This window comes from Podarcis muralis, chromosome 15, assembly GCF_964188315.1.
Source record: "Podarcis muralis chromosome 15, rPodMur119.hap1.1, whole genome shotgun sequence".
Lineage (NCBI taxonomy): Eukaryota > Metazoa > Chordata > Lepidosauria > Squamata > Lacertidae > Podarcis > Podarcis muralis.
The window spans coordinates 14,805,029-14,832,538 of record NC_135669.1 but is presented as its reverse complement, the minus strand read 5'-3'; the positions used below and the strand labels follow the sequence as shown (position 1 = coordinate 14,832,538).

Genomic DNA, 27,510 nt, shown 5'->3' with positions numbered 1-27,510 from the left:
GTTCCATCTGTTTAGCACCAATGATGGATCCGTTAAAGCCCCATTGTGGTCCCACAGGGACACACTCAACTAATCCTCCGCTTTTAAGATTTTATTTGTGCAATAAATGGATGACAAGGTTTGCGAGTACATAACAAAATGAATAGGTTTATAAATGCAACCTTTTAGCAGTGCAGTATGGAGTAAAATGCTGCAGAGCTAAAGTGTTTAAGCGCATTTCTTCCCTACCTCATTCATATTTCAAGCAGTAATATGCTCATTTGTTTATCAGGCTGGTCTTTTTATTGTATTATATTATATTAATTTTTTTGTTTTTTGTTTTTCAAGCATATTTTTAAAGAATTAACCTGGCAAAGATTTTAATAATAATAACTCATCTTTATATGACATGCTGTTATCTCAAAGGGCCTCATACAGCTTTGCCTGCTTAGCAAAGTAAAACACAAAATGATAATAGGCAAAAGATTAGGTTCACCCAAGGTACAAAACAACAGCAGCTGTTTAACAGCCATATAGTAACAGGGTGGGAGTCGGACAAATCACACAGCTGGGCAGGAGGGGAATGAAAGAGGCTGGATAGCACTTACGAATTCAAAAGTTGAACCTGGGAAGCATCTTTGGAATCCAGTGTCAGGAACTGGCTGGATGGGGAGGAGTGGTGGAAGCCCTGGTGCCCCACAGGGAGGACAGAGAAGATGAGAACTTTGACCCAGGGTCCTGGCAGTGGGACTCTGGGGAGGAGGCTGGGGAAGGGATGAGCTGGGTGGTCCTGGAAGCAGCAGGTTGGAGAGTGGGTGGAGGGGGGGCAGAAGAAGGATGGAGTTGGAGGCTGAGCATCTCAGTGTGAGTGCAAATGCGGACAGGGAGGAATGGTAGGGTACGCCTGCCATCCCGCAGTAAGACAGTTTCCGTTGTACTGGCTCTCCTCCTCTCATACCCTTCTCCAGGAAAGGCTTGCATGTTGCTGAGCAAAGGGCCAGACAGGCCCAGAGGAGGAGCTCACACACACACACACACACCCATCGCAGTCTGTTGGGAAGGGCTCTGGAGTGAGAAGTTAGAGGGGAAAGGCTGGGCCAGAGATCAGTTTCCAGCAATGTCTCAAGCTGAAGGAGCTGAGCCTGGGAGACCTAGCTGTGTGACCTTCTGTGAATAAAAGTCAATTGCACTCCAAGCCTCCAGCCTTTTCCTGACTTGCGAAGACCCGGCATTTCCTTATCAGCCTTGTGACATCCAGGCACCATCTTTCCATGGCACACAGACAGGGACGCGGACTTATAAAAAATATTGGGGGGGCCCGGGAAAGCTCATGAATAATAAATAAGCTCATGAATATGCAAATAAAGTGGCGCCGCCTCCTCGTGAGCGAATAGGGGAGAGCGTGCTGCGCCTATTAATCAGCTCCAAAGGAAATTGGGTGGAGCTTTTGCTCGGGAGGGAGGGCAGGAGGCATGCAGCCCGCCCCTCCCTGTGCATTTTGGGCTGGGGGAGGGGCGGCGATGGCGCTCTGCTGGAGGGGCGCCGGAGCCCCCAAACGAATTTTTGAGGGGGCTCGGGCCCCCTCAAGCCCCATGGAGTCGGCGCCTATGCACACAGTCCAGCACTGAGATCTTATCCTGTTCCATAAACCTGGGTTGGGGATCCAGGGTCACATTCCCATCAGGAATGGCCTGTTCAAAGAAGGGCTGAAACAGGAGGACTGTTAAAAAGGAACGTTTTTAACAGGAAGGTGTATAATGAAGACGCCAAGCGAACTTTCCTGGGGAGAGCATTCCACAAATGGGGAGCCACAGCAGAGAAGGCCCCGTTCTCATGTCGCCACCCTCCAGACCTCTCGAGGAGGAGGGACGCGAAGAAGGGCCTCAGTATCATTAGGCCTGACACTCAGCCAAGTGAAGGTTGTGGTTTTGCTAATAAAGAGTTAACTCCAACTTTGAATGGAGCAATCTACTGCTGGCTCGCTCTTTGACACTGTTGGACTATTATTCCCATCATCCCTTACTGTTGGTTGTGCTGATTGGGGCTGGTGGGAATTGTAGTCCTGCATATCTGGTTGGCAAAAGCTGTCCTAGAAAATAAAGATCTCTTTGGTTTTAAGTAACTTAATTATGGTAGAGCATGTGGAACCCTGCATTTATTACCACAGTTTCTGAATATTCATCACTGTGGAAGGAAACCATGAATTGATGTAAATGTGTGATTTATTTCAATACAATGAGTGTTTTGTGTTTTTGCTTTTTTAAATTTAATTTGAGGGACCAGCTGTTTTAACTTTTTGTATAAGAATTTAATTAGTATATAATAGCACAGTTAATTAAATACAAATCAATAGTTTAAAACAACTAATTGATATTTAATATGTATGGGAAAAATAACTTAGTTGTAATATAATTAACTCAATATTAAATAAGTGTTGGAATTGCAATTATGTCTTTACAGCGATTATAAAGTTTATTGTTCTTTAATAAACTTGCAATTAGGCAGGAATGAGCTCAGAAAATTATTAAACAGGTATTATTGGGCTATTAAACATTTATTACCATTCCTGATGGAATTCAGCTGCACAAAAGCACAAATTATGATGACGTTAATAAACCTTTACTACCCCTTTGCAATAGCATTTTTGTGTGCTGCTTCATCTGAAACCTCAAGCTCTCCATGACTTTTGTATAACATAATTGCCTTCAAAGTGAGCTGTAAAATTGCTAAGGAAAGGAGGGAGGGGTTGACGAAGGAAGGGAAGAAGAGCGACTCAACAGAACCTGAGCCCCTTTTCCAGCTTTGTCATCTTCCGCCCCATAATTCAGTAGTAGAGCATTTTAAGATCCCCAGCATCTGAAGTTAGAAAGAGCAGGTGCCAGTTGTTGAGATATGACCTCTGCCCTTCACTCCAAAGATTCCCTACCAGTCAGAGTAGCTATTATTGGGCTAAATGAACTGACTTTATATAAGGCAGTGCCTTATGTTGCTGAGTGGAGTGTGTACCACCCCAGAAAGATGCCAAGGGGACATGAAATGGATAAATTTGCCCTTCTCTACTGCCTGCAGAGCTGTTCATCCCTCTGACAACCTGTGTAGGCTTCTCCTTCTCCTTCTCCCTCTCCTTCTCCTTCTCCTCCTCCTCCTCCTCCTCCTCCTTCTCCTCCTCCTCCTCCTGTTAGCTTTGGGATGGAGGGATAATTGCTGGAAAGTAAGAACACCAGATCCTAAGAGCACTGGCGGAGGAAGACGGGTGCGGGGGGGGAGTGCATCACCCCCGGCAGTGCGATCCCAGTGGGGTGCTATTGCAGCTGCCCCCTCCCCCGCGCTGGGCGCCATGCCCCCAGGACACACATCACACCCCTGTGGTCAGCGCGCCATGCCCCCGGGATGCACGCCAGCTCCGTCCCCACCTGCTCTCTGCCCCCCGGTCCAAGAGCATGAAGTTCCGCCACTGCCTAAGAGCAGCCCTGGTGGCCTATCTAGTCCTGTATTCTGTTCCCATGTAGTGCCCATCCTAGTGCCTCTGGGAAGCCTACAAGCGGTGCCATAATCATGCATATTTCATTAGGGTGCACATCCACTGATTTTACTCATAGTCATATTGCATACATACCCATACATTATATTTGTTCATCAAACAAACAAACTAAAACTAAACTTTCCAACTCCCCCCCCCCCATTGTATACCGTATTTTTTGCTCCATAAGACATACTTTTTTCCTCCTAAAAAGTAAGGGAAATGTCTGTACATCTTATGGAGGGAATGTGTGGTCTCTGGCAGTGGCGGAGCTGGGGACTTTGGTTCCCAGAGTGGCGGGGACGTGGCACGCCGCCCGTGCAAGCGTCCTAATGGCGGCGCCCACGCGAGCGTCCCCAGCCCGTGCGAGGGGGTGGGGAGAGGTGAGGCGTGGGAAGAGGGCTTTAGAACACTCTTTAAAGTTCCCTCCATCTGAGGGGCTCTGTGACTTCCATGAGAGCAGCCAGGAGCCAGTGCGGAGGGAGATCTTTCTCCCTTGTGCACTCTGTCAGATTGGGATGGGGAGCTCCCGCCAAGCAATAAATTTGCCTCTTACCCCGAGGCTTAGCTGCCAGATGCCCATGTGCGTCTGAAGGCTCTGAGGGAGACGTTGCCCAGAAGTAGAGGAAAAGGGTCTCTTTATCCCTTGGATGAGCAAGCAAGGCTGGCAGGCAACACTTTTGGGTTTTCTTTGCAAGGTGAGGCGGCGACCTTCACTTTTGCTCTGTTTTTGTTTTGCATTTTTATGTTGTGATCTTCAGATGGAGGGCAGTATACAAATTAACAATAACAACGCCTGATCTGAACAAGCTCTCTCTCTCTCTCCCTCTCTCCACCCCTCTCCCCCGGCTGCCTCCATCCCGGGGAGCGGATATAGTTGCAGCAGGAGTTTCCTGCGGCTTAATGCGAGGCCAATGAGAGAGAGAGAGAGAGAGAGAGAGAGAGAGAGAGAGAGAGAGAGAGAGAGGTGCTACTTCCAGAGCCGAGTAATGTCTGAGCAAACATTGCCCAGGGAGATAGATGTTGTGGCTGGAGAATGAGGCTCATTGAAAAGAGCAGCGGCGGCTGTTGGTGCAGCCGCCGGGAAAGCCAATGCGTTCCGTTTCGCCGCCGCCACTGCTGCCGCCTTCGGAGGCAGGCTGACTGAGCTGCAGGCACTGTCCCGTTGCCAAGGCTCCAGCAGGAGAAGGTTGCGTGGCAAGTCCCCTCCCCCATGTGAAATGAAGACACTGGACACAGTATTTAAGGTTAATGGGCATAAAAAGGCCACAACTTTATTGATTACAGAATTGGAAGGTATTGGCCTTAGGCATTGGCTCCTATCGACTACCCGGCATGGGGACCGGGAAGGGTTGTCCACAAGCCGTGGGAGTCCTGTTGAAGTACACCAACTAGGATCCCACGGGTGTCACCGCTCTGGGGCGTGCCGGAGGCCCTTACCTCCCTAGGTTTCGGACAAGGCCACGCCCCCTGGAGTCCTCTACCGGACTACCCTTTCTTTTTGGGGAAGGTGATGGCGCTTCCTTCCCCCCCTCAATTGCATAACAATTGACCCCTGCCAATGCCTAACCGCCAATACCGAATAAGTTGTGACGTTTGCTACGAGGTAGGTGAAAAAACCAAAAGGCTCGAAGTGTGCCGACTTGGAAAAATTCCTACCAGGCCCCTTGCGCGACCAACCGAAGTCCATAGCAAGGTCAAAGCTAGCTAAACCTAAAGGGAGGGTGGGATGGGAAAACCGCTCAGCTGGAGAGGGGCAAAGAGGGCGGTCCCCGGGCGTGCCTAGTCTTAAATGGGCTAGGCCACGCCTCCCCGGCCTGCTGATTGGCGGGCCGGGTTGCCGACACACCCGGGGATTCCCTGATCACGCGGGGGCAATGGCCAGCCCCCACGTGTGAGATGTGGGAGGGATTTCTGCCTGCAACCCCCTCTCCTCCCAGGTCGGAAATGGCTTACATCTTATGGGGCGAAAAATACGGCTTCATTGGCTTCTGTGGCTTCAGTGGTTTGGCTGCCAATCTCTGGGAGATTTCTAAATGCCCAGCGCCACCGCTCCTCCTAAGTTGTGTATGTTGTGGTGGGGAGGGTTGAGCCCTTACAGTTGTAAGCTTTTTTTGGTCAAAGGTGAAGAGTAACCACTGTGGGGGGACGCGGGTGGTGCTGTGGGTTAAACCACAGAGCCTAGGACTTGCTAATCAGAAGGTCGGCGGTTCGAATCCCAGTGACGGAGTGAGCTCCCGTTGCTCAGTCCCTGCTCCTGCCAACCTAGCATTTCGAAAGCACGTCAAAGTACAAGTAGATAAATAGGTACTGCGCCAGCGGGAAGGTAGACGGTGTTTCTGTGTGCTGCTCTGCTTTGCCAGAAGTGGCTTAGGCATGCTGGCCACATGACCCGGAAGCTGTACGCCGACTCCCTCGGCCAATAAAGCGAGATGAGCGCTGCAACCCCAGAGTCAGCCATGACTGGACCTAATGGTCAGGGATCCCTTTACCTAACCACTGTGGGTAACTGTGACTCTGCCTTGGGAGACTTGTGGCAGCTGAGGGAGCTGGGATGCTGCTCCAGACAACATTAGTGTGCGCCTGGCACACCTGGGGGGTGATTACAAGTTTGAAACTCATGCACATGTCTGGCTATTTAAAAAAAAAAGACCCATCTGATTCTCCATGGTCCCCTATAGCTAAAGCATTGTTAAGTGCTGTGTGCTTTGCTCTCTGAGCTGTAGATTTTCCCTTGCATATGAAAGGGCTTGGGGGTGGAACCCGGCTCAGAGATTCAGGCCTTCAGCACAGCAGCACCAAGACACCTTGAAGGAGCAGTTAAGCATTTAAATATGCCTTTAGCTATAAAAGCTTTAGCAAACTCTTAATGTATTTGCAGCATGAATTATCATAATGCTGTGCGTGCTTGCATTGTTCCGTCTCATCATGAGGGTAGCAACGTATTTTTTACAAGTGTAAAAGAAGGCCCCCTTGAGAGCAAACTTGAAATAAGACCTCAAATCCAGAATTATGCTTTGATCCATTGAAACTTGAATGTTGCAATGTGGACTTTTGCCTTTATGGCTGGAGCCTCCAGAGGGATCAGGTGCAATGCAGTAGCAGATCTAAAGGACGGGAAGCCAATACCTCAGCTCTTTGCCACATTTCTAAAATTAAAAACACCCCAAAAATTGTTGAGCTTTTTATAGGAAGGCCCCAAAATTGTTGAGCCAACCTGTGTAGGGAATCTGGCAAAGAGGCCCAAACACTACATCAGGCATAGGCAAGCTCGGCCCTCCAGATGTTTTGGGACTACAACTCCCATCATCCCAGACCACTCGTCCTGTTAGCTAGGGATGATGGGAGTTGTAGTCCCAAAACATCTGGAGAGCCGAGTTTGCTTATGCCTGTACTACATGTTCTTCCCCCTCACATGTGATGCTTTCTCCCATGAATCTCACCTGAAGCTGCTTATTCTGACCACAATGCCCACTCCTAGTGTTCTCTAGTTCCTGTCTGTCCCTCTGACCTGATATTACTGGATACAGGTCCTCCTAGCTACAGGTCTCCATTCAGCTCTGCCCCACCCTGGGTGCCGGCAACCCATGCTGCATCGCTGCTTTGGGTCCAAGTTGTTTAGAGCTTTGTAAATTAACAGAGGTGCCTAGGGCTGGTCAAGTTATTACTGTATTTGAGGCAGAAAATGCTACAAGCCCTTCTTGTTTTCCCAGGCAGCAAAAATGCGACAGTTAAATGACCAGCTATTTGCTGCCCTTTGATGGCACCAAAAATCACCATCAGAGCTGGCCCAAAGTCTTTTGCTGCCTGAGGCAAAGGGCGAGATGCCGACTTCCCACATTCCATGTGCATAGGATTACTAGATTGGCTGTTGCATCTTACTTCATCAATGGTGAATGGGCTAGTGGCCCCTAGATTCTAATGAGGATCTCCAGACCTCCAGTGCAGTTGGGTTGGCCATGCCTTTTAGTCACTAGCTCAGTTGCTCATGAGGTGATGCCTTGTAACCTGAGAGCCTGTTTACATTTTTTCTGCACATTATCTTTTATCCCTTTGTACACTGTACAGATATTATGTATGATCTGATGTCAATAAATAAAATATATCCCGCTGCATCTGAGGGTAACAGACTAGCTTAGGGGTGTAAGGTAGGCTGCATGGAATACTGCTTTGTTTTCTCCCTGCCACCTGAAGCAGCTGCCCCATTCTGCTTAACAGTAGGGCTGGCCCTCCAATAAGTAGAAACTGTTTCTATGGCTTAGATCTTTAGGCTATCCTTGCAGAGGTTTTCACTTTACATATGTCTTTATTGATAGGCCCTCGTTCTAGATTCATCCACTAGCCGCATCAATCAACAGCAATAAACAGAACCCCACCCATGCAAAAGAGATGGGTAATTATGTAATTACATTTCACAATTAGCAGGAAAGGGGGAAAGGGGGAAGGGAAGCTGATTTGTTTGGCTCTGTTGTTGAAGCCACTGTTTATTGTGGCTGATAAGTTTAGTTAATTTGGTGCTTTTAATTACATTTTGATACCTTGGCAGTTCATTAGAGGCTTGATAAGGATCAATGATACCTTTGGTTTCATATCAGCAAAGGCATGAATAACAGCTTGTTTACTTCTCCAGTTTTATACAGATAAGACAAGTGATCCTGAAATGAGGATGCTACTGCAGCCTTATTGATGTGCCTCTGCCTGCTTGGACTTGTTTAAAAGGGAGAAAAAATGACTAATTCTGAACCTGGGGGCAGCCGTGTACAAACGGCAGTCCCAAAGGTCCATTTTATGGCGTTTTCCTTATGCTGAACACAACAGGACTGAAAATGGCTTTTGGCCTATGTAAAGATGTTTCATGAACTTTTCATGAAACAAATTTACAATAGGAGCCTGCTATCTAAATGGTGAGGCTATTCAGGATACGGGAACTAGGATTGTTGGATGCCATAAACCAAGGATTGGGAACCTGTAGTCTCCCAGATGCAGGTCAGCTCCATCTCCCATCAACCCCAGCCAGCAGTGCCAATGCTAGTCAGTCACAACTGGAGTCAGAGCCAAACAACATCTGCAGGGCCACACATTCCATATTCCTGTTTTAGCCTCAATGGCCTACTATGACCTGTGCTCATCTCTCCAAGAAAATTGAATCACTAAAAGTTACCACCTTTCACAGTGGATCACTTTTTACGTTGCAAATTTTGGAGGCAGCATTGGCAAATAATACTGCCTTCATGTTGGCCTGGCTGTGGCAGCATCCTCACCATTTAAAAGAAATAGTGTTTTGTGAAACAACGACTTGTTACAAACGCTGTTTATAATTGGCTTGATCAGCAGTTTTCTCACTGATTTGGAATGGTGATATGACAGCAAGTATTGGGGGAGGTCAACCACATGATAGAAGATCCTTCAACCAGATTTTCTTTTTCATTTTAGCTGAGGCTGGTCACCAGTCTAATGCCTTGGGAACCATTTGAGATACCAGAGTTACCTGTGTTAGATTTTGGAAAATGACATTCATCATATTTCAGTTGCTGCAATTTCCCAACCTCTGCTCCTCCATTCTGCAGGGGTAGCAAACGTATGGCCCCCTAGAAGTCATTGGACCCCAACTCTCATCATGCCTATTGGCTATTCTCACTGGGGCTGATGGGGGTACGAATCCAACAACACCTGTAAGGCCAGAAGTTCCCATTCATGTCACATGGGCTAGAAAGAAAAGTTTCTTCTATGAGCACATGTCTTTCTCATGCCCTTAACTACAGCTCGTTCTCTATCTGAAATTTGTAGTGGAGAGGTTGCTTTGGGCCCTGTTATTGGCATCGATTCCTGCTTGCCCTGAGACCCAGTAATTCTCTGTTTGCAAATGAAGTAGTAGATATAAAAAAGGACCACAGGCACACTAAACAAACATCAAAAGAACTTTGATCAGCAAGGCCGCACAAAATGAGAGAGACCCAGTCGTATATGTCTGGGCCACAGGCAAGGCAGAGCGCGCTGCCTTAATTCTTTCTGCTGTGCCATGAGGTGGTTTTGTTTGAAGAATCTGCAAGGTGTTTTTACGCACTGCAAGATATATATACACATACGGATGCATGGTGAAGGTGGAAAACACACACAGACGGCTGTCTCCCTTTTTTTTGGAAAAACCCATGCTTAGATCCATTTCTCTGCCTTTTTGCTGATAGCCAGGCAGCTCCTGTAAGAAAGCAAGAGATCAAAGACATGTACTTCCTCAGGCCTTGGCGTTCAGCCACTTTACAGGCCAGCTGTTTTGCTTTGAAAGGGCATGGAGCCTGAAGACAGATTTATCTCTCCTTCAAGGTCCCATGTTCTATTTTATCACAAGGTCTGCTAAGTGAACGGGATTAGAGAGCTCTCATTACTTGCATGTGTTGAAGAGCAGAGATTTATCGAGCATCCTCCTGAACATAAACAGAGCGTCTGAAGCAAACACTCAGGGAAGGAGTTTCCACTGGGGAGTGGAAGTTAGCTGGGCACTGGGGGGGGGGGGGGACCTGGATTTGTTCATTAAAAATCCATACACAATTCAGGTGGGAGGAATGGAAGAGTTGGTGCTGGGATTTAGTACAGTCACCCAGTTCCTGTGATTGGTGTTTTCATCACAGCCCAGATATATCTTTGAATATACCAGGGATAGGGAAGGAGCAATATGGTAGGCATAGCATGATAGCACTGAAATGAATTGGTGCCTGAATTATAGTGATTTTGGTCACATCTGATTGAAAAGTGTCCATGGAATTTTTGTTTATATATTTACATACTATCTGCATACATGTGTTTATAGACAGACAAGACAGATATGGATATTGAATATATATCCCATGCCTTCAATATAGGTGGCAGCTAATGAAGCAGAAACCATTGTCTGTTTGCTTGTTTTATTGGAAAGCACTTCTAAACCACTTAATGGTTTGTTTGTTTGTTTGTTTTAATAAAAAAAACTGCAAGAGATATAGAAAACAAACAATAAAGCAGTATAATAAAATCAGTAAGCCAGAATAAATAAATAAATAAATAAATAAATAAATAAATAAGCATATAAAAACAGGAACAGGTAAAAGCAAGACGTCAGAAATAATAGGGTCTGATCTTATAGGAAACTTCTTGGTGATACCAGTGGAATGCCTTTGGATCCAGTAGATCTGTTACTGGTGCTGCTCCTGCACCACTGCTGTTATCTCCCTGCTTCAGGGCCTTATGACCACAGCTGCTGGCACTTTAGGGAGTGCCTTGCCATTCTTTCGGCAGGTGCAGCTGTGCAGGGGCCTCCACGGCATCTCCTTCCCCTGTTGGTAGAGGGAAACCTTAGCATTTAGTAAGGCTACTCTATAACCTATGTGTAAGAAATAAAAACTTTATTTGAATAGCTTCCTTCCAACCAGGGTCTCTTAAAATGCTCTCTGCTCTGAGCCAGACTTTTTTTCTTTTGTTTTTTGCAAATGCCTCCCATTTTTAGTCAACAGTTTTGCTGATCGCCATCTACTTTGCTGTCTTTTGCAGAACTTGGTCTCCCAAAGAGAGGATGCTGTCTGGTCTTTGGGTTCATGTTCAAGGATAAGTATCGGCGAATGACTGAAGGTTAGTGCAATGTCTTTGCCTCTGTTATTTTCACTTGTTCTGGCCACTCTCCTCCCCATGCCCTCAACCCACTTCCATCTGTTTTGTTAACTTAGGTCACATACAAACAGTAGAGGCAGGTTCTTTACTCAATTCTGGGTGTGCTCATGCAAGTCTGTTCTGAGTAAACTGCAGTAAGGGAGCAGGGCCACCCCAAGACATTTTGGCACCAGAGGCGCACCGCAAAATGGTGCCACTCCTCCCCACCATGAAGGAAGATCAGGAACAAGCAGGGAAGAAAGCCCAACATTGGGATCTGCTAACCCTGTGGATTCTGCTGCCTGAGGCAGTCGCCTCACCTTGCCTCATGGCTGGGCTGGTCCTGTAAGAGAGAGTGCCCTCCCATAGACTTCCTGTCCCAACACTTCCTGCTTACTTTGTAGATCCTGATCCAGCAGGGCTTTTCTTACGCTGTTATGAGCCACTGCACTTAGATCAGCAGTGGAAAGCCTGGGGCCAAATGTCACCCTCTGGGCCTCTCTACATGATTCTTAGGACTCTTCCCAGGCCACAGCTCTCACCAACCCTGCTTCATACCCTCTGAGTGCTTTTGCCTGTCTGAAATGTGTCATTGAACTCTGGTAACACCTCTGGCTTGCCTAGATGGAAGATATGTGAGAGTATGTAGAAACTAGACTTCTAGTTTCTCCACCTAATTTTGCATTTGGCCCACATGCAGGCCTCAGGAGGTTGCCCAGATGGAACTGTAGCCTTCTGCTGCTGCTGCTCCACGTCACCATTGCTGCTTCCTTGCTCACCCACCTCTCCCTGTGGTCAAAGAGTTAGTGAGCAACTGCTGGCGGTGTTCCTATTATGTATATCTCAAGTCTTATATTTGGTTGGAAGATTAAGGCCTTTGGGTTATAGCTGCTGGCTGGAACTTGGAAGCTCGGATGGTAATTTCACTCGGTACCTGAGGGTTCTTCAGCTTTATTGCAGAAAATATCTGTCAAAAGCCTTTTCTAAATGCAGATGGAGGCTTCAGCTTGCAAAATCTGTGCTTAGCTGTAGCTCTGGAACAGAGAAGCAACATTACATCATGGCTTTAAAGCTGCCCAAGCAAGCATCCCTCTCAGGGATGTTGATGGTTCCATGGGGCCCACGTGAGCTCTTTCCTACAAAATGCAAACGTATATTACTGTTAATTCCCTCTACCAGCCAAGCATCTTATAAGCAACCATTGATTAACTGTTTCAATAGATGTGTGTAATTGTGAACAGAAATCATTAAACCATTAAAAACACTTGCAAGTAAACTCAGTTAGCATCTCAGTAGCTTATAGCTTTGACACTTGCTGTTTTGATGCAACAGATGGAGTCTCTAACACTGCCATATTTAATGTCATTGGTGTCAAAAGTGGAAACAGGCAGAGATGATCTTCAAATTGCTTATCCTTGACCACAAAAGTTGATAGTACGTCTTCCTTTCTGCTGACTATAATTACATTCCAAGTTGCTGGTTCCACAGAAGGGTCAGGAACAAACCGGGGAAAATGGTTGAATCTATGTGATCTCCTCCCTCTAGGTAGTTTATGAAAGGCCCTTCATGCTAAGGGCACTCATCTTTCCTTCTCTTCAACAATGATATTATCTTTGATCTGCCAGATCCTGGCTCAAGCCACAACGCTCATTGGGTGACTTTGGGCAAGTCACTGTCTCACAGCCTAGCCCAGCCTTTCTCAACCTTGGGTCCCTAGAGCTTGTTGGACTACAACTCCCATCATTCCTAGCCAGCATGACCCACTGGTCAGGGATGATTGGAATTGTAGTTAAAGAACATCTGGGGACCCAAGGTTAAGAAAGGCTACCCAAACCTAAGAAAGAGGGTTGTTCTGAGGAAGAAAGTAGGGCAAGAGGGAGAAACAGGTGCATGGTGTTCTGCAAACCTTATAAAATTATGTAGTTAGAGTTTATAAAACAAAGCAGTTGTGGCAAGTGTAGGGAACCCATGGTCCTCCAGATATTGTTAGACTATAGCTGTCATTGCCATTGGCTATGTTGGCAGGGACTAAGAGAAGTTGGAGCCCAACAACATCTGGGCTGGCAAGGTTTTCTGACCCTTGAGCCTGTAGCAAGGGAGAAGAATAGTAGCTTATCAGCAGTTCTACAACCCTTACCCAGTAAGAGCTTATGATACTATACTCAACCAACCACATTTCACAATGTAATCACAAGAGGAATAGGTATGAAACCTTGTAATTACATGGTTCAGAATACAAATTTGCCTAACTTAAAAGTTGTAATATTGGAATGCAACGCAAATATAACTGTATTTCCTTGTGTTCTTTAGCCGTTCATGAGGCTTTGCATATATGCAGAGAAAGAGAGAGAGTTTTGATTTAATTTGCATTTAGCAAATTCTGGAAGGGGAGTTCTTTTGTTTTACTTTCTGCCTCATCATATAGTGAAAGGGCCAGGAAAATATAGGCTAGGGAGATGGCTAACAAGGAATGAATAAGAAAGCTTTCACAAAAGCCAGTGTCTGCCTGGGTTCGGTGCAGTGCTTGATCAGATAAGAATGGAGAACACAAGTTCTCTATACCTTCCTGTGGGAATGTTAAGGAAGGTGGGAGAGGATATATTGTTTTGATATTATCTCTCCTCACCCGCGCTAGTGAGTAAGCAGCAGAGCATGTTCCCTTTGCAACTTATTGGAAGCAACTTGATGATTCGTTAGAATCCGTTAATTAAGCAATCCAGTCTGACCTGTCCAGTCTGGATTATTCCTGATAAGTTTCCCCTTTTATTTCCCTCTTAAAATAATAATAACTCAACACAGTTCTATAAAAGTAAGAATAAAGTTTTGCTTGCATTCAGTTCACGGCAGCAATCTGAAGGCAGGCTTTAGCTTGCGTTTACAGTGAAAAGAAGTCTGAGCTACTTCTCAGACTTTCTGCTTGTGGACTCCGTCCTATGTGAAGCTTGAGCCATGCGCTGGCTAAGAACCAGGAGAGTGAGAGTGAAAGTCCAAGAGTAAAAGAGTAAGAGTCCAAGAGAGAGATGGTTGTGGGGCCAGAGCTAGGGTCACGCCCATCTACCGTGTCATACGCAGGGGGAGGAAGCTCCAGAGCAGGTATGACAGGAAGTCCTCCCTGTCTGGAGCCACACTGTCCTGCGTGTCCATTCTAGGCAACAGGAAAATATTGTACTTGACTGCTCTAGTAATAATACATCCCACACTTCCTGATACTCTGAAGCTTTCTAAGCTTTCTCTACGGTTACTCTGTGCGATTAAAAAATCTGCTTTGGTGGTGTTTGCACAGAATTACTGTCTGAATAGCAATTTACACTGAGGACTCAGATTTAGGATATAGTATAAAGAAACTTAGGGATGCGGGTGGTGCTGTGGATTAAACCACAGAGCCTAGGACTTGCCGATCAGAAGGTTGGCGGTTCGAATCCCCGCAACAGGGTGAGCTCCCGTTGCTCGGTCCCTGCTGCTGCCAACCTAGCAGTTCGAAAGCACATCAAAGTGCAAGTAGATAAATAGGTACCACTCTGGCGGGAAGGTAAATGGTGTTTCCATGCGCTGCTCTGGTTTGCCAGAAGCGGCTTAGTCATGCTGGCCACATGACCCTGAAGCTGTACGCCGGCTCCCTCGGCCAATAAAGCGAGATGAGCGCCGCAACCCCAGAGTCGGCCACGACTGGACCTAATGGTCAGGGGTCCCTTAACCTTTATAAATAAACTTGTGAATCAATTTAGAACTTATTGTGGAATAAAATAATTTTATTTCATTTTTGTGTCCAAGGTGTTTGTACCGTACTTAGCAAGCCATTTTTGAATTAAACCAAGGGCAGTTTGTACTTTGCTTATAGAAACAGCTGCACTAGTTGTGGGGGATTGCTTTTCCCAGCAATACGATGTTGTCATTTGAGTGTTGGAAGGAATGACAACAAAGAGGTTCCCACAACAGAAATTATTACTTAAGGGAAGAGGTCCGGTTCTTTCATAATGAATGAGTAACAACTGTGTGTTTGCTGCATGAAAGGAATGGCTTGGAAAGGCCCAATGGACAGCTGACAAAATACCTTGGATGATTGGGGCTAATCAGTTCCTTGAAACAGAGTTACTTGGGCTTGGAGGGGGGGAAATAAAATAGAAGAAGCAAGTTGGAGCAGACAATATGCTAATTAGATTACAGACAATGCTGGATTCAAGCTAGAAGGCTCTCCAGAGACATAGCATATATATATAATCACATTTGGGCACATAAATATAACAGTGATGTGCAATTTCACACATTCAACAGCAATGATCATATATGCTAATTCATCTCTGGTAACAATCTGAGGTATGTGTATTATTAGGCATGCAGAAAACTCATCCAATGATCAGTACACAAGGGGGGGGGGGAGTTTCAGCAGTTACTGGCAGTTTTTTCAGTAGCCACATTCACACCACACATTTAAAACACTATGATACCACTTTAAACAGTCATGGGCTGGATCTACACTGATCTGAAAAATCCTGTAAAAAAAGGGGGGGGAGCTCCCACTGCAATTTCCCATTGGTGACAGATTGCTGCTCTACATTGCCCTCTGGTGTCGCAATTTCTATAACGCATTTTGGTTTCCTCCAAAGAAGTCTATAGTTTGTTTAACTTAGTTAGGAGGCCACTATTCCCCTCCCAGAGCTTCAATTCTCAATTCCCTGTGAAGAGGGATTGGCCATTAAACCACTCTGAATGTGTAGCATGGATGTGGTCTCTGTCTGGCCCACTTCAGACAAAACAGTAGGATTTTGGAACAGCAAGCTCAAGGAGGAGAACATGCTGAGGCTAGTGCCTATTTAATTAAGAATTTATTTTCCTACAGCAAAACCTGGAAGTGAACCCTTAATCATGGATACCTCCTGAGACCACATGCAGACTGCACCAACCCTTCCAGACAGTTTGGGGCATTTCCCAGGATTTTTTTTTTTAATGCTGACCTACACATATTAAACATATCCCATGCCTTCTTCTATCATTATAGGTTGCATTTCTTCAGAAGAATGGCAGCCATTTTGTTTGTGAGGCCATCGTGAGTCATGCCAAATGTGTTCTCCCTGAGGAGATTTTCCATTAGCGCTGTGTATTTTTCCCAAATGTTATTCAGGCTTCACATAAAGCCTCTGTCAACATTCAAAACACCTGCTTGTAAAGGAACAGCACAATAAGAAGCTGGTGAACTTTAAATTCCTGTGCCTATTCTAAAGCGTTTGCTCTTTGTTTTCAAAGACCCACAAATTCATAGCATTGCCTTTAAAATGTAATACTGAAGGTCTCTCATTAGTTAGTATCAGTCTCCGTTTCAAATTTGCTGACAAAGTCTCAAAAAAAAATCAGTCGGCTTCCTGGTGATTTCTGTAATCATCAGTGATTTGTTGCCATATGCCCAGAATTTACTGGACATTGCCTCGTAAACAGCATTTGGACAAAAATCGCTGAAATGTCCGGGAAAATATGGACGTACGGCAGCCCATGTCAGGCTTGTACATTTTGGCAAATTTCAAACGAAAGAAAAAAGAAAAAGAAAAGCTCAAATACTCAACAACTTTTGTGTCCGGATGTTCACTTATTGAAATATGGCAACCCTAATAGTAAGAGACAAAATACATGCGTGAGTTGGTTTCTTTAGTACAAGGGTCAAGAAACTCTTTTCGTTTTGTTAAATTACCACTAAATTTGCTTTTTAATAAATGGGGGCATGAGCTCGTTCTTGGTAGAACCTCCTATGCAAGAAACCCCAGTGAAATGGGTAGAATTTTTGCCCCTGACTCAGAGGTTACCCACTTCTGTTTCACGGCTAGCACTTTCCTAGAGCAGCTCGGACATGTAAAAAAGTAGACATGCCCAACTGTGCATTAAATTATTGCAACATCAAATCAAGCTAAGGGCAATATCACCTTCCCTGCTTGCTCTTACCACTTAGAAGGGAAATCTTCTGCATATTCTGCCCAAGCTCTTCCTGAGTTCCAAGGTGTGACAAGATCCCAGGTGCTCAGCCAGGGTTTGTGTTTCCTTTGGAAAATTAGGCACCACAGAGGCTAGAGTGTCTTTATGATAAATGGTTTATTTACACGTCAACCTGAGCCTGCTTAGGAAGGGGCTCACAGCAGCAGCAGCACCCCAAAAATGCAGCAGCAACAATAAGCCCAAGCATCACCCTTTCTCTGCAGCCTAACTTGTGCTGCAGGGCACCATCCAGTTTAATGGTTGCTTTCTCTTCTTCCTGGTTACATCACTCCCAACCCTACCACACCATAGCTTTCCTTCTCTACCTCACATAGAGGCCTTCCATTTGCATTCTCATGCCTATGTAATTTGATCCTGTGTTGTGTTAACACCTAATCCTTTGATGCTCTGAACTCCCTAATTGCCGATCCCTTTGGGCAGTCACCTCACAAACAAGTCTGTGTGACCTCATTAACACATGTTGATTTGGCTAAGATTACAATATCCAATACACAGCCCAGGTAGTGTGCCTAGGTTAATCAACTCTCCACATAGGCTGATTCCAGAAGATTAACAGTGGCTACCCCACATCTTAAATACACATGAATCTGGCTATTACCGATCCTAATGTACCAGTTCTGATTAAATCCCAACATTTATTAAACCCAAGCATTTAGCACCCACAGATCTATAACAATATACTGAGTGGTATAATATTAGTGAGACTTCATACCACTTTCATAGCATTTATATTGCTCTTTTCATTTCAAAAATGTCATAGTTGTTGCCATATGATTAATGGGGGATTGCTGGGTAATGTGGATGTATTATTCCAGTAAAGGAGTTGCTTTTCTGATTTTCCTTGTGGCCCGATTAAAGATTGACATTATTTCTTTGTGTCTGGATCACAAGGTAGCTCAGGGGTACTAGATACAAGGAGGAAATTAAACTGGTGACAGTTGTAGTCTGAACAGAAGTGCGATGGAGCTGTTGGGTAATGATAGCCTTGATGTAAAGAAGCGTTATACTTAATCCTCCACCATCTGTCTTCATTCTACTAATAACCCACTCAATCAGACACTGCAGACTGTTTGTTAACATTCAGAAACAAATACATAATCACTAGGAACGTGCCATTTCTCCAGCTGGAGAACGATCCTGATAAAGTCAGAACTTCTCCATGGGCAAATATGCAAATATGACTTTACCTGAGGATAAAGTCTAAGGCCATATTTAGTGGCCTACCAAGCCAAACCATGGCCCACAGTATGGTGGCTCACAAGGGGTTGCATCAGCCTCTTACGTTTGCTACCTGGTGATAAAAACAGGGATTTTCAAAGGCTTGGCAGACGTGTTAAAGCAGGTGAGTCGCAAGAAGGCATCGGCATTAAACCAACTGCATGAAGCAGTTCGTGTTAACTTCAAACTTGCTAATTTTTCCTAATATACCTCTTTCAGTACAGTGGTACCTCGGGTTAAGTACTTAATTCATTCCGGAGGTCCGTTCTTAACCTGAAACTGTTCTTAACCTGAAGCACCACTTTAGCTAATGGGGCCTCCAGCTGCCGCCGCACCGCCGGAGCACGATTTCTCTTCTCATCCTGAAGCAAAGTTCTTAACCCGAGGTACTATTTCTGGGTTAGCGGAGTCTGTAACCTGAAGCGTATGTAACCTGAGGCGTATGTAACCTGAGGTACCACTGTATGCAACTTTGCCTACTATGCATGTTTTTGCAAAGCAGTTAATATTACACATTTTGTATGTTATTATTGTATTTCTATACCACCCTTCATCTGAAGATCACAGGGCGGTTTGTGCAAAGCAGTTAACATTGCACATTTTGCATGCTATTATTATTATTATTATTAATTCTATACCACCTTTCATCTGAAGATCACAAGGTGGTTTGCGTTTGCACTAATATATGCATTTATACGCATGTTTTACTCTAGTATGTTTATTTTGTACACGTTCCTTGGCTGGAAGACTGCATTGCAAACTTTGGATAATGTTCAGTTTGCATAATGTGCAAATTAGGTAGGTTTGCCTTTAAATGCAAATAGAGTCGAATTTCTCCCCAATCTCCAGGAAGGATTGCACTTGGAAACACTGCCATAGGGAGGGCAAAATCACACATCCCTAGGAGTCGGCGCTGACCTTCCTGACTTAAGAACAGCTTGGTGGTTTCTTGGCAGAGCTTAAAGTTAAGAGCAAATTTTAATTTAGCAAAACTTTTAGATAAATAAGTTTGAAATAGATTAGACCACATCCCTCCATAGCTGCTCCATGGAGCAATGTGATGCGATGGAAATCATCAAATAATGAGAGGGCGTTGCTGTTTCATATTGGCTTAGGATGCCACTATACCTGTCAACCGTAAGTCCAGCCATCAAGCAGCTGCCTGTCAGCCCAACCATACCCTTCTCCCACAGAACTAGGACTCTGACAAGTTCTTTACTTCTGTGCAAGCACTGCAGTCAGATGAGGTCTCACTTCCTATTTTACTCACGCTCTCCTGCATCTGACTTCTTGCCAGATCTGTAGCGACTGGTTAGCAATCGGCAGTGCAGCAATTATAGCATTTTTTTGGCAGTGACTCATAAAATGACTAACAAGCACTATTAAGCACAAGGAGGTGTCAGCCTACTCCTCTGCCACCTGTTCAGCAAGCCGGTGGCTGATAGTTGGTACTCAGGTCCTCTTTCCCATATGCAAAAGACCAAGAGCACAGGCGAGCCACTGTTCCCTTCTTAATTATTATTCGTTTCTCATTCGCCTACTTTGCTAATATATTCTACAGGTGTGCATTTATGCTTAAAAACATCAGAAATAGACCTTGTAAGTCAGAGGGAATATTTATTCATGGTAGTTCCATGTAGATAATATGTGGGTGTAGGATGCATAACTGGTTGTCATTATCTTTTGCGCATTCTTTTGCATTGTCTGAGTGTATGCGTTATGCACATGGAACATCCACAGGAGCAAGCCTCAGCACACATACCTTTCCATCTCTATAACCTTTAGTCTAAACAGGAATGAACACAAGTAATGCCTACCAAACAGACCCCACTTGCTTAATCTGTCCACTATAAAAAGTGAGTGGATTATTTTAGACATAAGAGACATGAGTGAGGAGTAAGTCAAAGGAACATGAGACTGAAGCTAAGGAGTGTGGCTAAGGATGGGTCGATCTGTTTCACAGGCACCGTTGCAAGGACTTTAGTCTGGTATTACTAACATATAATGCTACCCCTTATACCTTCCTGTTTGATCTATTCCATATACCCCTCAATTTCTACATTCCATTCTTGAGTCTCCTCTCACCAGGTTTCAGTAATGCCTATTAGGTCATGTTTGTCACCCTGTATTAAGAGTTCAAATTTGTCTTGCTTGTTGCCCATACACTATGCATTAGTGTAGAGACAACTGAAACCATGAGTCATTCCCTCCAGCTTCTTCCTTCTTGTAAATAATAATAATAATAATAATAATAATAATAATAATAATAATAATAAATAATTTCTGTTATTTGTACCCCACCCATCTGACTGGATTGCCCCAGCCACTCTGGGTGGCTTCCAACATATATAAAAACAATAAAACATTACACATTCAAAAGCTTCCCTATACAGGACTGCCTTCAGATGTCTTCTAACGGTTATACAGTTACTCATCTCCTTGACATCTGAAGGGAGGGCTTTCCACAGGTTGGGTTCCACTATCAAGAAGGCCCTCTGTCTGGTTCCCCTGTAGCTTCACTTTTCACAGTGAGGGAACTGCCAGAAGGCCCTTGCTGCTGGATCTCAGTGTCTGTTTCTTGCTTCAGGTATACAGGTTTCTGTAGCACCACCTTCCTTTCCTGTGAATCAATGAAGCTGTTATCCCCAGTACCAGGTGTTCCCCTGCCATCTGTATTGTGTCCTCCACCACTTTGTCTTTCTTTAAAAGCCAATGTAAGTTGGTGGCCATCACTACACCACCACATCTTCTTTTAGTGATTTCCATAATTTGTGCACTCTATCTGTCCCGAATCTTCCACCATTCAGCTTCACTGAATGTCCTCAAACACTAGTGTTATGAGACACAGAGAAAAATCTTGTTTTTTCTCCACTTTCTCCACTTTCTCCACACTCTTCATACTTTTACATGCCTCCACCATGTCCCATCAATGAATAACAGGCTAGTTAATATTTTCTTAACATCACAGAGTAGATCAGATTTTTTTTTAATACGTTTCTCCTTGAACCCCACCCTGTTCCTAGCTTATTATGTATGATTCAGATCTGGAGGGGGGTGAGGGGGGGTGTAGGCACTTATACATGCAGATGAAAGCTGCTTTATGGTTTATAATTATCTTGTACCAACCCTCCAAATAATTATAACGCGTGCATATTAATAATTGATCTGGAACGGCAGCCCTGTGCCACGGAGCATATGATAGAAAGGGGGAGTTCAAGCTGGGTTTGCATAATGTGCCTTGGTCTGAGCGGCACAACTGGTGAAGTGGCAACAGAGGTGCACACATTTGCATACATGCGCACACCCCCTCCCTTTGCTGGAGTCATTGAGCTATTAGAACAATTAACTGGTGCGTCCATTAAAGACGAGGCGGCAATTATTTTGTTTCTAATTTGGGATAAATATAAAAGCCCACTTGTGCAGCTGAGTGGCTTATTTGTCCTGCTAAAAGGGATCTAATGGGGTGACTGTTGTCAACAGAGAAAGAGCTTCTTCTCCTTTCCCATTTGTTTCTCTCTTAATTCGGTATCTCTCTTTCTCTCTCTTTCCATTTTCTAATGAAAACTTGAAAGAAGAAGAGAAGGAGGGGAGGAGCTTTATAAGCAAAAAGTTCCCCTTGAGCCAAAGAAACACCAAATCAAGGCTATTAAATGACACAAACGAAAACATAGGTGAGGAACAGCACTATTGAGAGAACACTTAGGAGGCTGAATGGTTTGTCAATGAAAGGTTGCTTTTTTGGACTAAGGCTTATTAGCTTCCTCAAGCAAGAAGCCTCTCAGGCAGTTGATTGTGCATGTCCTGTCAGCGGTGGTGCTCAGAGTCTCCCTGCTACAAAAGAGGCTTTTCAAAACATGGTACCACTGCCCATTATCCAGGCTTCTGCCTCCAGATCTCCTTTCCGAATCTGGAGCCAAAGAACCAATTTTTCTCAACAGCACTGGCTTTTGCAATGGCCAAATTATGGCTATTACCATGGAATTGGGGCCATGCTCAAATATTCTGATTTTGATTTTTGAGTCAAGAACAGCCGTTTCAAGGACAGGGAAGAAGAAAAGACATAAACAAATCAAAACAAAAAAATTCTGCAAATACACACTTGTGAATGTACCCTGGAATAATTAATGTTGTTGTTGCTGCTGCTGTTAATAACAAAGCCACTCCCGACCTAAGGAGGGGGGGGTTGCGGGCTCATGCCCCCGTCTACATTCTCGCGGGGCTGACTCCTCCTACCTCGTAGCAAAACGTCACAACTCCTCAGTTTTGGCGGTAGGCATTGGCAGGGGTATTGTTATGCAAATGAAGTTGGGGGGGAGGACCGCCATCACCTCCCCCAAATCTTGAAGGGTAGTTCGTTAAAGGACTCCGGGGGGCATCGCCTCATCCGAAACCTACGGAGGTTAGGGCCTAAAGCGCGCTCCCGAGCGGTAACCCCTTGGGGAGCGCCTAGGGATGTGCATCTTGGGGGCTCCCCCTGTTGGTGCTTAACCCTTCCCGGTTAGACTGTTAGGGCCAATGCCTAAAGCCAATACCACTCTTACCTGTAATCAATAAAGTTGTGGCCATTTTCGCCCATTAACCTAAATTCTGGTGTCTTTATTTACTCCATCTGTGGGAGGGGGCGGGAATTGCCATGCAACAATATTTGCTAGTCACTTTTTACAAAAAAATGCAAACAGATAAATCAATTGAAAACCAAATCATAAGACACAAGTATGTTGAATAAACCAGGGCCACAACTTATCAATGAACTCAGAACATGGTTTGCAGCTCAACATGTGTGTTTAATTCTCATCTCACCACTTTAATTCTCTTACATGAGGAGGAGCCACCCCAGTCACTGGACTTGGGGACACTGGGCAGCATCACAGTGTCACTGAGGACAACTGAGAGAGGAGACCTACCTTGATCAGTCACATGCATCATCAAGCCACACAATGAACAGGAATGTGTCACGATCCTAAATAACAATTCACTGATGGCCAGTGAAAGCAAATAAGGCCAATGTAAATGAGTAAGAAAACGAGGATGTTGGGGAAGTTATTGGGAAAGAGGGGCTCTTTTTTTGAGAGATGGTGGCACCAAAAATACTTACCATAAGTTGTGAGTAGTTTTGGTTCAGCCCTAAATCAATTTCTGTCATCTCAAATCTTATTCAGAAAGCTATCATTTTGTGAATCAGAAATACCAGGTCTGCTGTTCTGAGGTTCTCAACCCCTGTAGTCCAGCATCACAGCCTGTGCGCTGGTCCCCCGCTGATTCTCATAGCATCACGTGGCTCAGTTTTCATTCTTATCCAAAGGGAAACTCAGTCAGGGATGAGAAACCTGTGGCTCTCCAGATGTTGTTGGACGACAACCCCACTCATCCACCCCATGGGTGGATGGGCATTGGCACTCAGTGAGCAGCCCAATCAACATCGAAACTCTCACGGTGTTTCAGTGTTCAGTTACCGCAATTCGTTTTCAGAGCAAGCAGGTTTCTGCTTGCACATCCTAAGTAATTAGTAAAATCAAGCAGGAGCGGGAGAGAAATGAGACGGGTTGCTAATGCTTGCACGCTGCGGTACAGATACAATTCCCTGTGCACAGCCCTAACACATGAAACCCTTACAAAATCACACAGTACTTGAAAGCCATTCAGGCTCCCATACCTTATAAAGGATAGGCAGCAATGTAAGCCTTGGTGTGTGTCTGTCTCGTTATTGCACATGATTTCCCCAAACCACCACCAATTCTGTTTGTAGGACCTTTGCACTGGATTTCCAGGTAGTTTTATTGCTTGCTCCTGTTGTCTTGTTAGTTAAAAATCTCCAATCATACTTTGTCTTTTACCCATCTGTCACTGGAAATGAAGGTTCTGCCCGCTCTGCCGCTTGGCAGTTGTGTGATGGGGGATGCTTACATTACTCCAAGCATGTCACTTTCATCTTGCCGATGAGATGCAATTGCAAGTGATTAGGAAAGGCAGCTCCTCTATAAACTGAACAGAGCCTTTTGTTCTTTGCCTGCCAAAGGGAATTCTAATGGAAGCTGGGGGAGGCTGTGGCGAGCACCCAAGAATTTGTTTGAAATGCATCTTTATCATCAGGGTGTTCCGTTGGTGAGTCTCTCGCTTTTGCTTGACATGCACGTTACTCAAATGAGATGTCGACACAAGTTAAACCTGAACAGAAAACAATCTTTTGTTTTGCCTGGCGTCAAGCTGGGAGGAGCCTCGGCTAGGCTAGCTGGTGAAAACCTCCTGGGGGAAAAGCAGACACCTCTCTGAAAAAGACAAAAGGCTGCACCTGAGTGGACTTTCTTCGGGGCAAAACTGGTTGGGTTTTGCACATACATATGCACTCGGACTCCTTACAGCAATAATCACAATGTGCAAAAAGGCAATTCCATCTAGTGGAAGGAATGGGAACTGCTCAGTTGTGTCATGGAAACTGCATGGCTGCAATTCAGATCAAGGTTGTATGTGGCAGTGGTTAGTGTTTCTCTAATATTTGTGCATTGGGTGTAGGTGACATTGGAGTACAATGAGGCACTGCAGGTCTGGCAGGTGGGTGTTGAATACAGGGGCGGAGCTACCTGCCCCGGCACCCCGTGTGGGGTCGGGGCTAGCCGTCCACACTGCGAGCTTTCCTAGCCACCTGCTGCCCACACGGCGAGCATCGGGGGGTGCTGCTAGCTGCCCATGGCAGCATCATCCCTAGTGGCCTGCCACCCGTGCAGTGAGTGTCCGGGGGTGCTGCCCACACAGCAAGCGGGGGGGGGGATGGAACTGCACCCCCGCCTTCTTCCACCAGTCGTTGAATACAGCACCTATTGAATGCCAGACCAGTTGTTGAGCCTACTATTAATTTTTAAATGTCACCTAGTAGGGTGATGGTAGCTCAGCCTTACTGCTGAAATAGCAAAGGGAATCTGCAGCTAGGGATGAGCAAAATAGATTATTTCTAGCCCATGTTACTTTTGCATCTACTCAGCTTCATTAATTTCAATGCATCTGATCTGACTAACATTAGATGCCACCCACTGTCCTGGAGATTCCATTTTTTGGCTTATTTGGGGGGCTTTTCAAGGGGAAGTCAAAAGTGGGAGGGGGGAAATGTGTTTTTATCAGGAGGCATAGGAGAGTTGAACAATTATGGAGGAAGAGATAGGCCTATCAGCAAAGGCAGAGGCAGAAGTGTCTGGATTATTTTCTTTTCTTGACACCCTTCCTTTTGTATCATTTATACTGACTGTGGTCAGCAACCATCCCAACCATCCATGCTCACCCAAAGTGGCACTGGAAGGATACCATGTTATTGTTAGGATATTTCCGTTCCACCTTAAGAGAGAGCAGGCTTGTGAGTCACAGAGTCTGCGTATTTCCTGTTACAGGATGTTTATGCTTGCTGTTTCCTTTCGATTTCAGTCGGTCGGAGACACTGACACAGAACGGTCATGTTTTCCTTTGTTCTGTTCAACGCTAAATAAAGTCTGTAAATTATGCTCTCTTCTACGGTGCAAGCTTTCTGGCTGTGGTTCTGCTGATAAAGAACAGTGTGCACAAGCCTGGAATGTGGCAATCTATTTCTGAGGCTTCGTGTCGCTAACTGCTGGATCTGCCTGGCTACGGGAGATCGATGGAAGTCCGGCAGCCGGCTTGGGGCCATGATGGACTATATCTCCCTGGCGGTTTCCCAACAACAAGGTTTCGGGCCCAGATTCACAGCACCTACAGGAGAGTAAAGCTGCAACAGACTGCGTTTGAGAGGTATGTGAAAAGCGAAAGCAGCGAGAGCGGAGGCTTTTCTGTTTACCTCAACATGGAGCCTTTGAACTCCGGCAAGGCTTAATTGGCCTGGGAGCCGAGCCAAAAGGCATCGTGATTAATGGGCTGCCGAGATAATAAGTCTTTGAAGGCATAAAGACTTGGGCTCACGTAAAGACCTGAGATGGATCTTTTACAATCCTCAGAAGTAGCTCCGTGTCCACCGAAGCTAAATGGCCACAATTATGAAACCTGGGCAAAATGGTGTGAGAGTTTGCTGCGTCAGTTTAGGGTGTGGCATACCGTGAGTGAGGCCCCCCCAGTTCCTCTGACAGAGAGATGGAAAGCCGATGATTCGAAGGCGATTGACGTAATAGTCTTATCCGTATCTCTTGAGGAAATTAAGACGCTGGCTGGCAACACCACTGCACGTGGAATGTGGTATGCTTTGATGAAAGCTCACAACTCAGTTGTCCCAGCCCAGAGTTTGACTGCATCGGAGGTCCAAGCTGTTTCCCAGAATGCGAGTGTATGCAGGGATGCTGAGGGCACCGGTTGCAAGCTGCAGGGGGAGCAGACTGTGATGTCATCCCAGGCAGCATTCCAGCCTCCAGGGGGAGCCAAGGAGTCGGCAGCTGAGAGCTCTGTTTCTCGTGAGAACCAAGGTCATCGCCTTTGCAGAGGCCGGAAAGGCAAAGGTAAACAGGCGTCTGCAGATGGCCCGAAGCAGAAGGGGGGTGAAGAGCCCACGCCAGTGGAAAACAAGGCTTTGTTAGCTGGCACTGCTTCACCAAAGGCTAAAGGCAAGTCTCATGGCCAGGAGCAGGGGGGCAAGCTGCAAAAGCCCACGCCAGTGGAAGACAAGGCTATGTTTGCTGGCACAGCTTCACCAAAGGCTAAAGGCAAGTCTCATGGCCAGGAGCAGGGGGGCAAGCTGCAAAAGCCCACGCCAGTGGAAGACAAGGCTATGTCTGCTGGCACAGCTTCACCAAAGGCTAAAGGCACGTCTGCTGGCCAGGAGCAGCAGGGGGGCAAGCTGCAAAAGCCCAAGCCAGTGGAAAACAAGGGTTTGCTTGCTGTGAAGGCTGCTCCAACAGCCGAAGGCAGCTTTGTTGTTGATTCGGGCTGTACCCGCCACATCTCAAAGGATCGGCACCTCTTTATCTCCTTCAAGCCTCAGGAAGGTGAGATCCACCTGGCTGATGGAAGGACGTTGCAAATTGCAGGAGAAGGGACTGTGAAACTTGCAAGTTTGCATACAACCATCAGTAATGTTCTGTATGTTCCTGGAGCTGCGGACAATTTATTGAGCGTCCCGCAGCTTACTGGACGTGGTTTTCAGATTTCCTTCAAGAGGAGCGTCTGTGTCATCAGTAAAGGCAAAGAGGACTATTTGCATGCAAAGTTTATGGATGGTTTGTTCCATATAACTTATGAGGACACTGCTG

The 27,510-nt window shown here is 45.6% G+C and overlaps 1 protein-coding gene across 3 annotated transcripts in view; it reads left to right on the top strand.

Annotated features, from left to right (window-relative positions):
• The window catches only part of KIRREL3 (kirre like nephrin family adhesion molecule 3), a 775,275-nt gene that overhangs the window by 409,992 nt on the left and 337,773 nt on the right, over nt 1-27,510 (top strand). For all 3 annotated transcript variants that reach the window (XM_028708148.2, XM_028708150.2, XM_028708149.2), the window contains one exon: nt 11,021-11,098. In XM_028708148.2, coding sequence (XP_028563981.1) covers nt 11,021-11,098 — 78 coding nt within the window. The remainder of the gene's footprint in view (nt 1-11,020; nt 11,099-27,510) is intronic.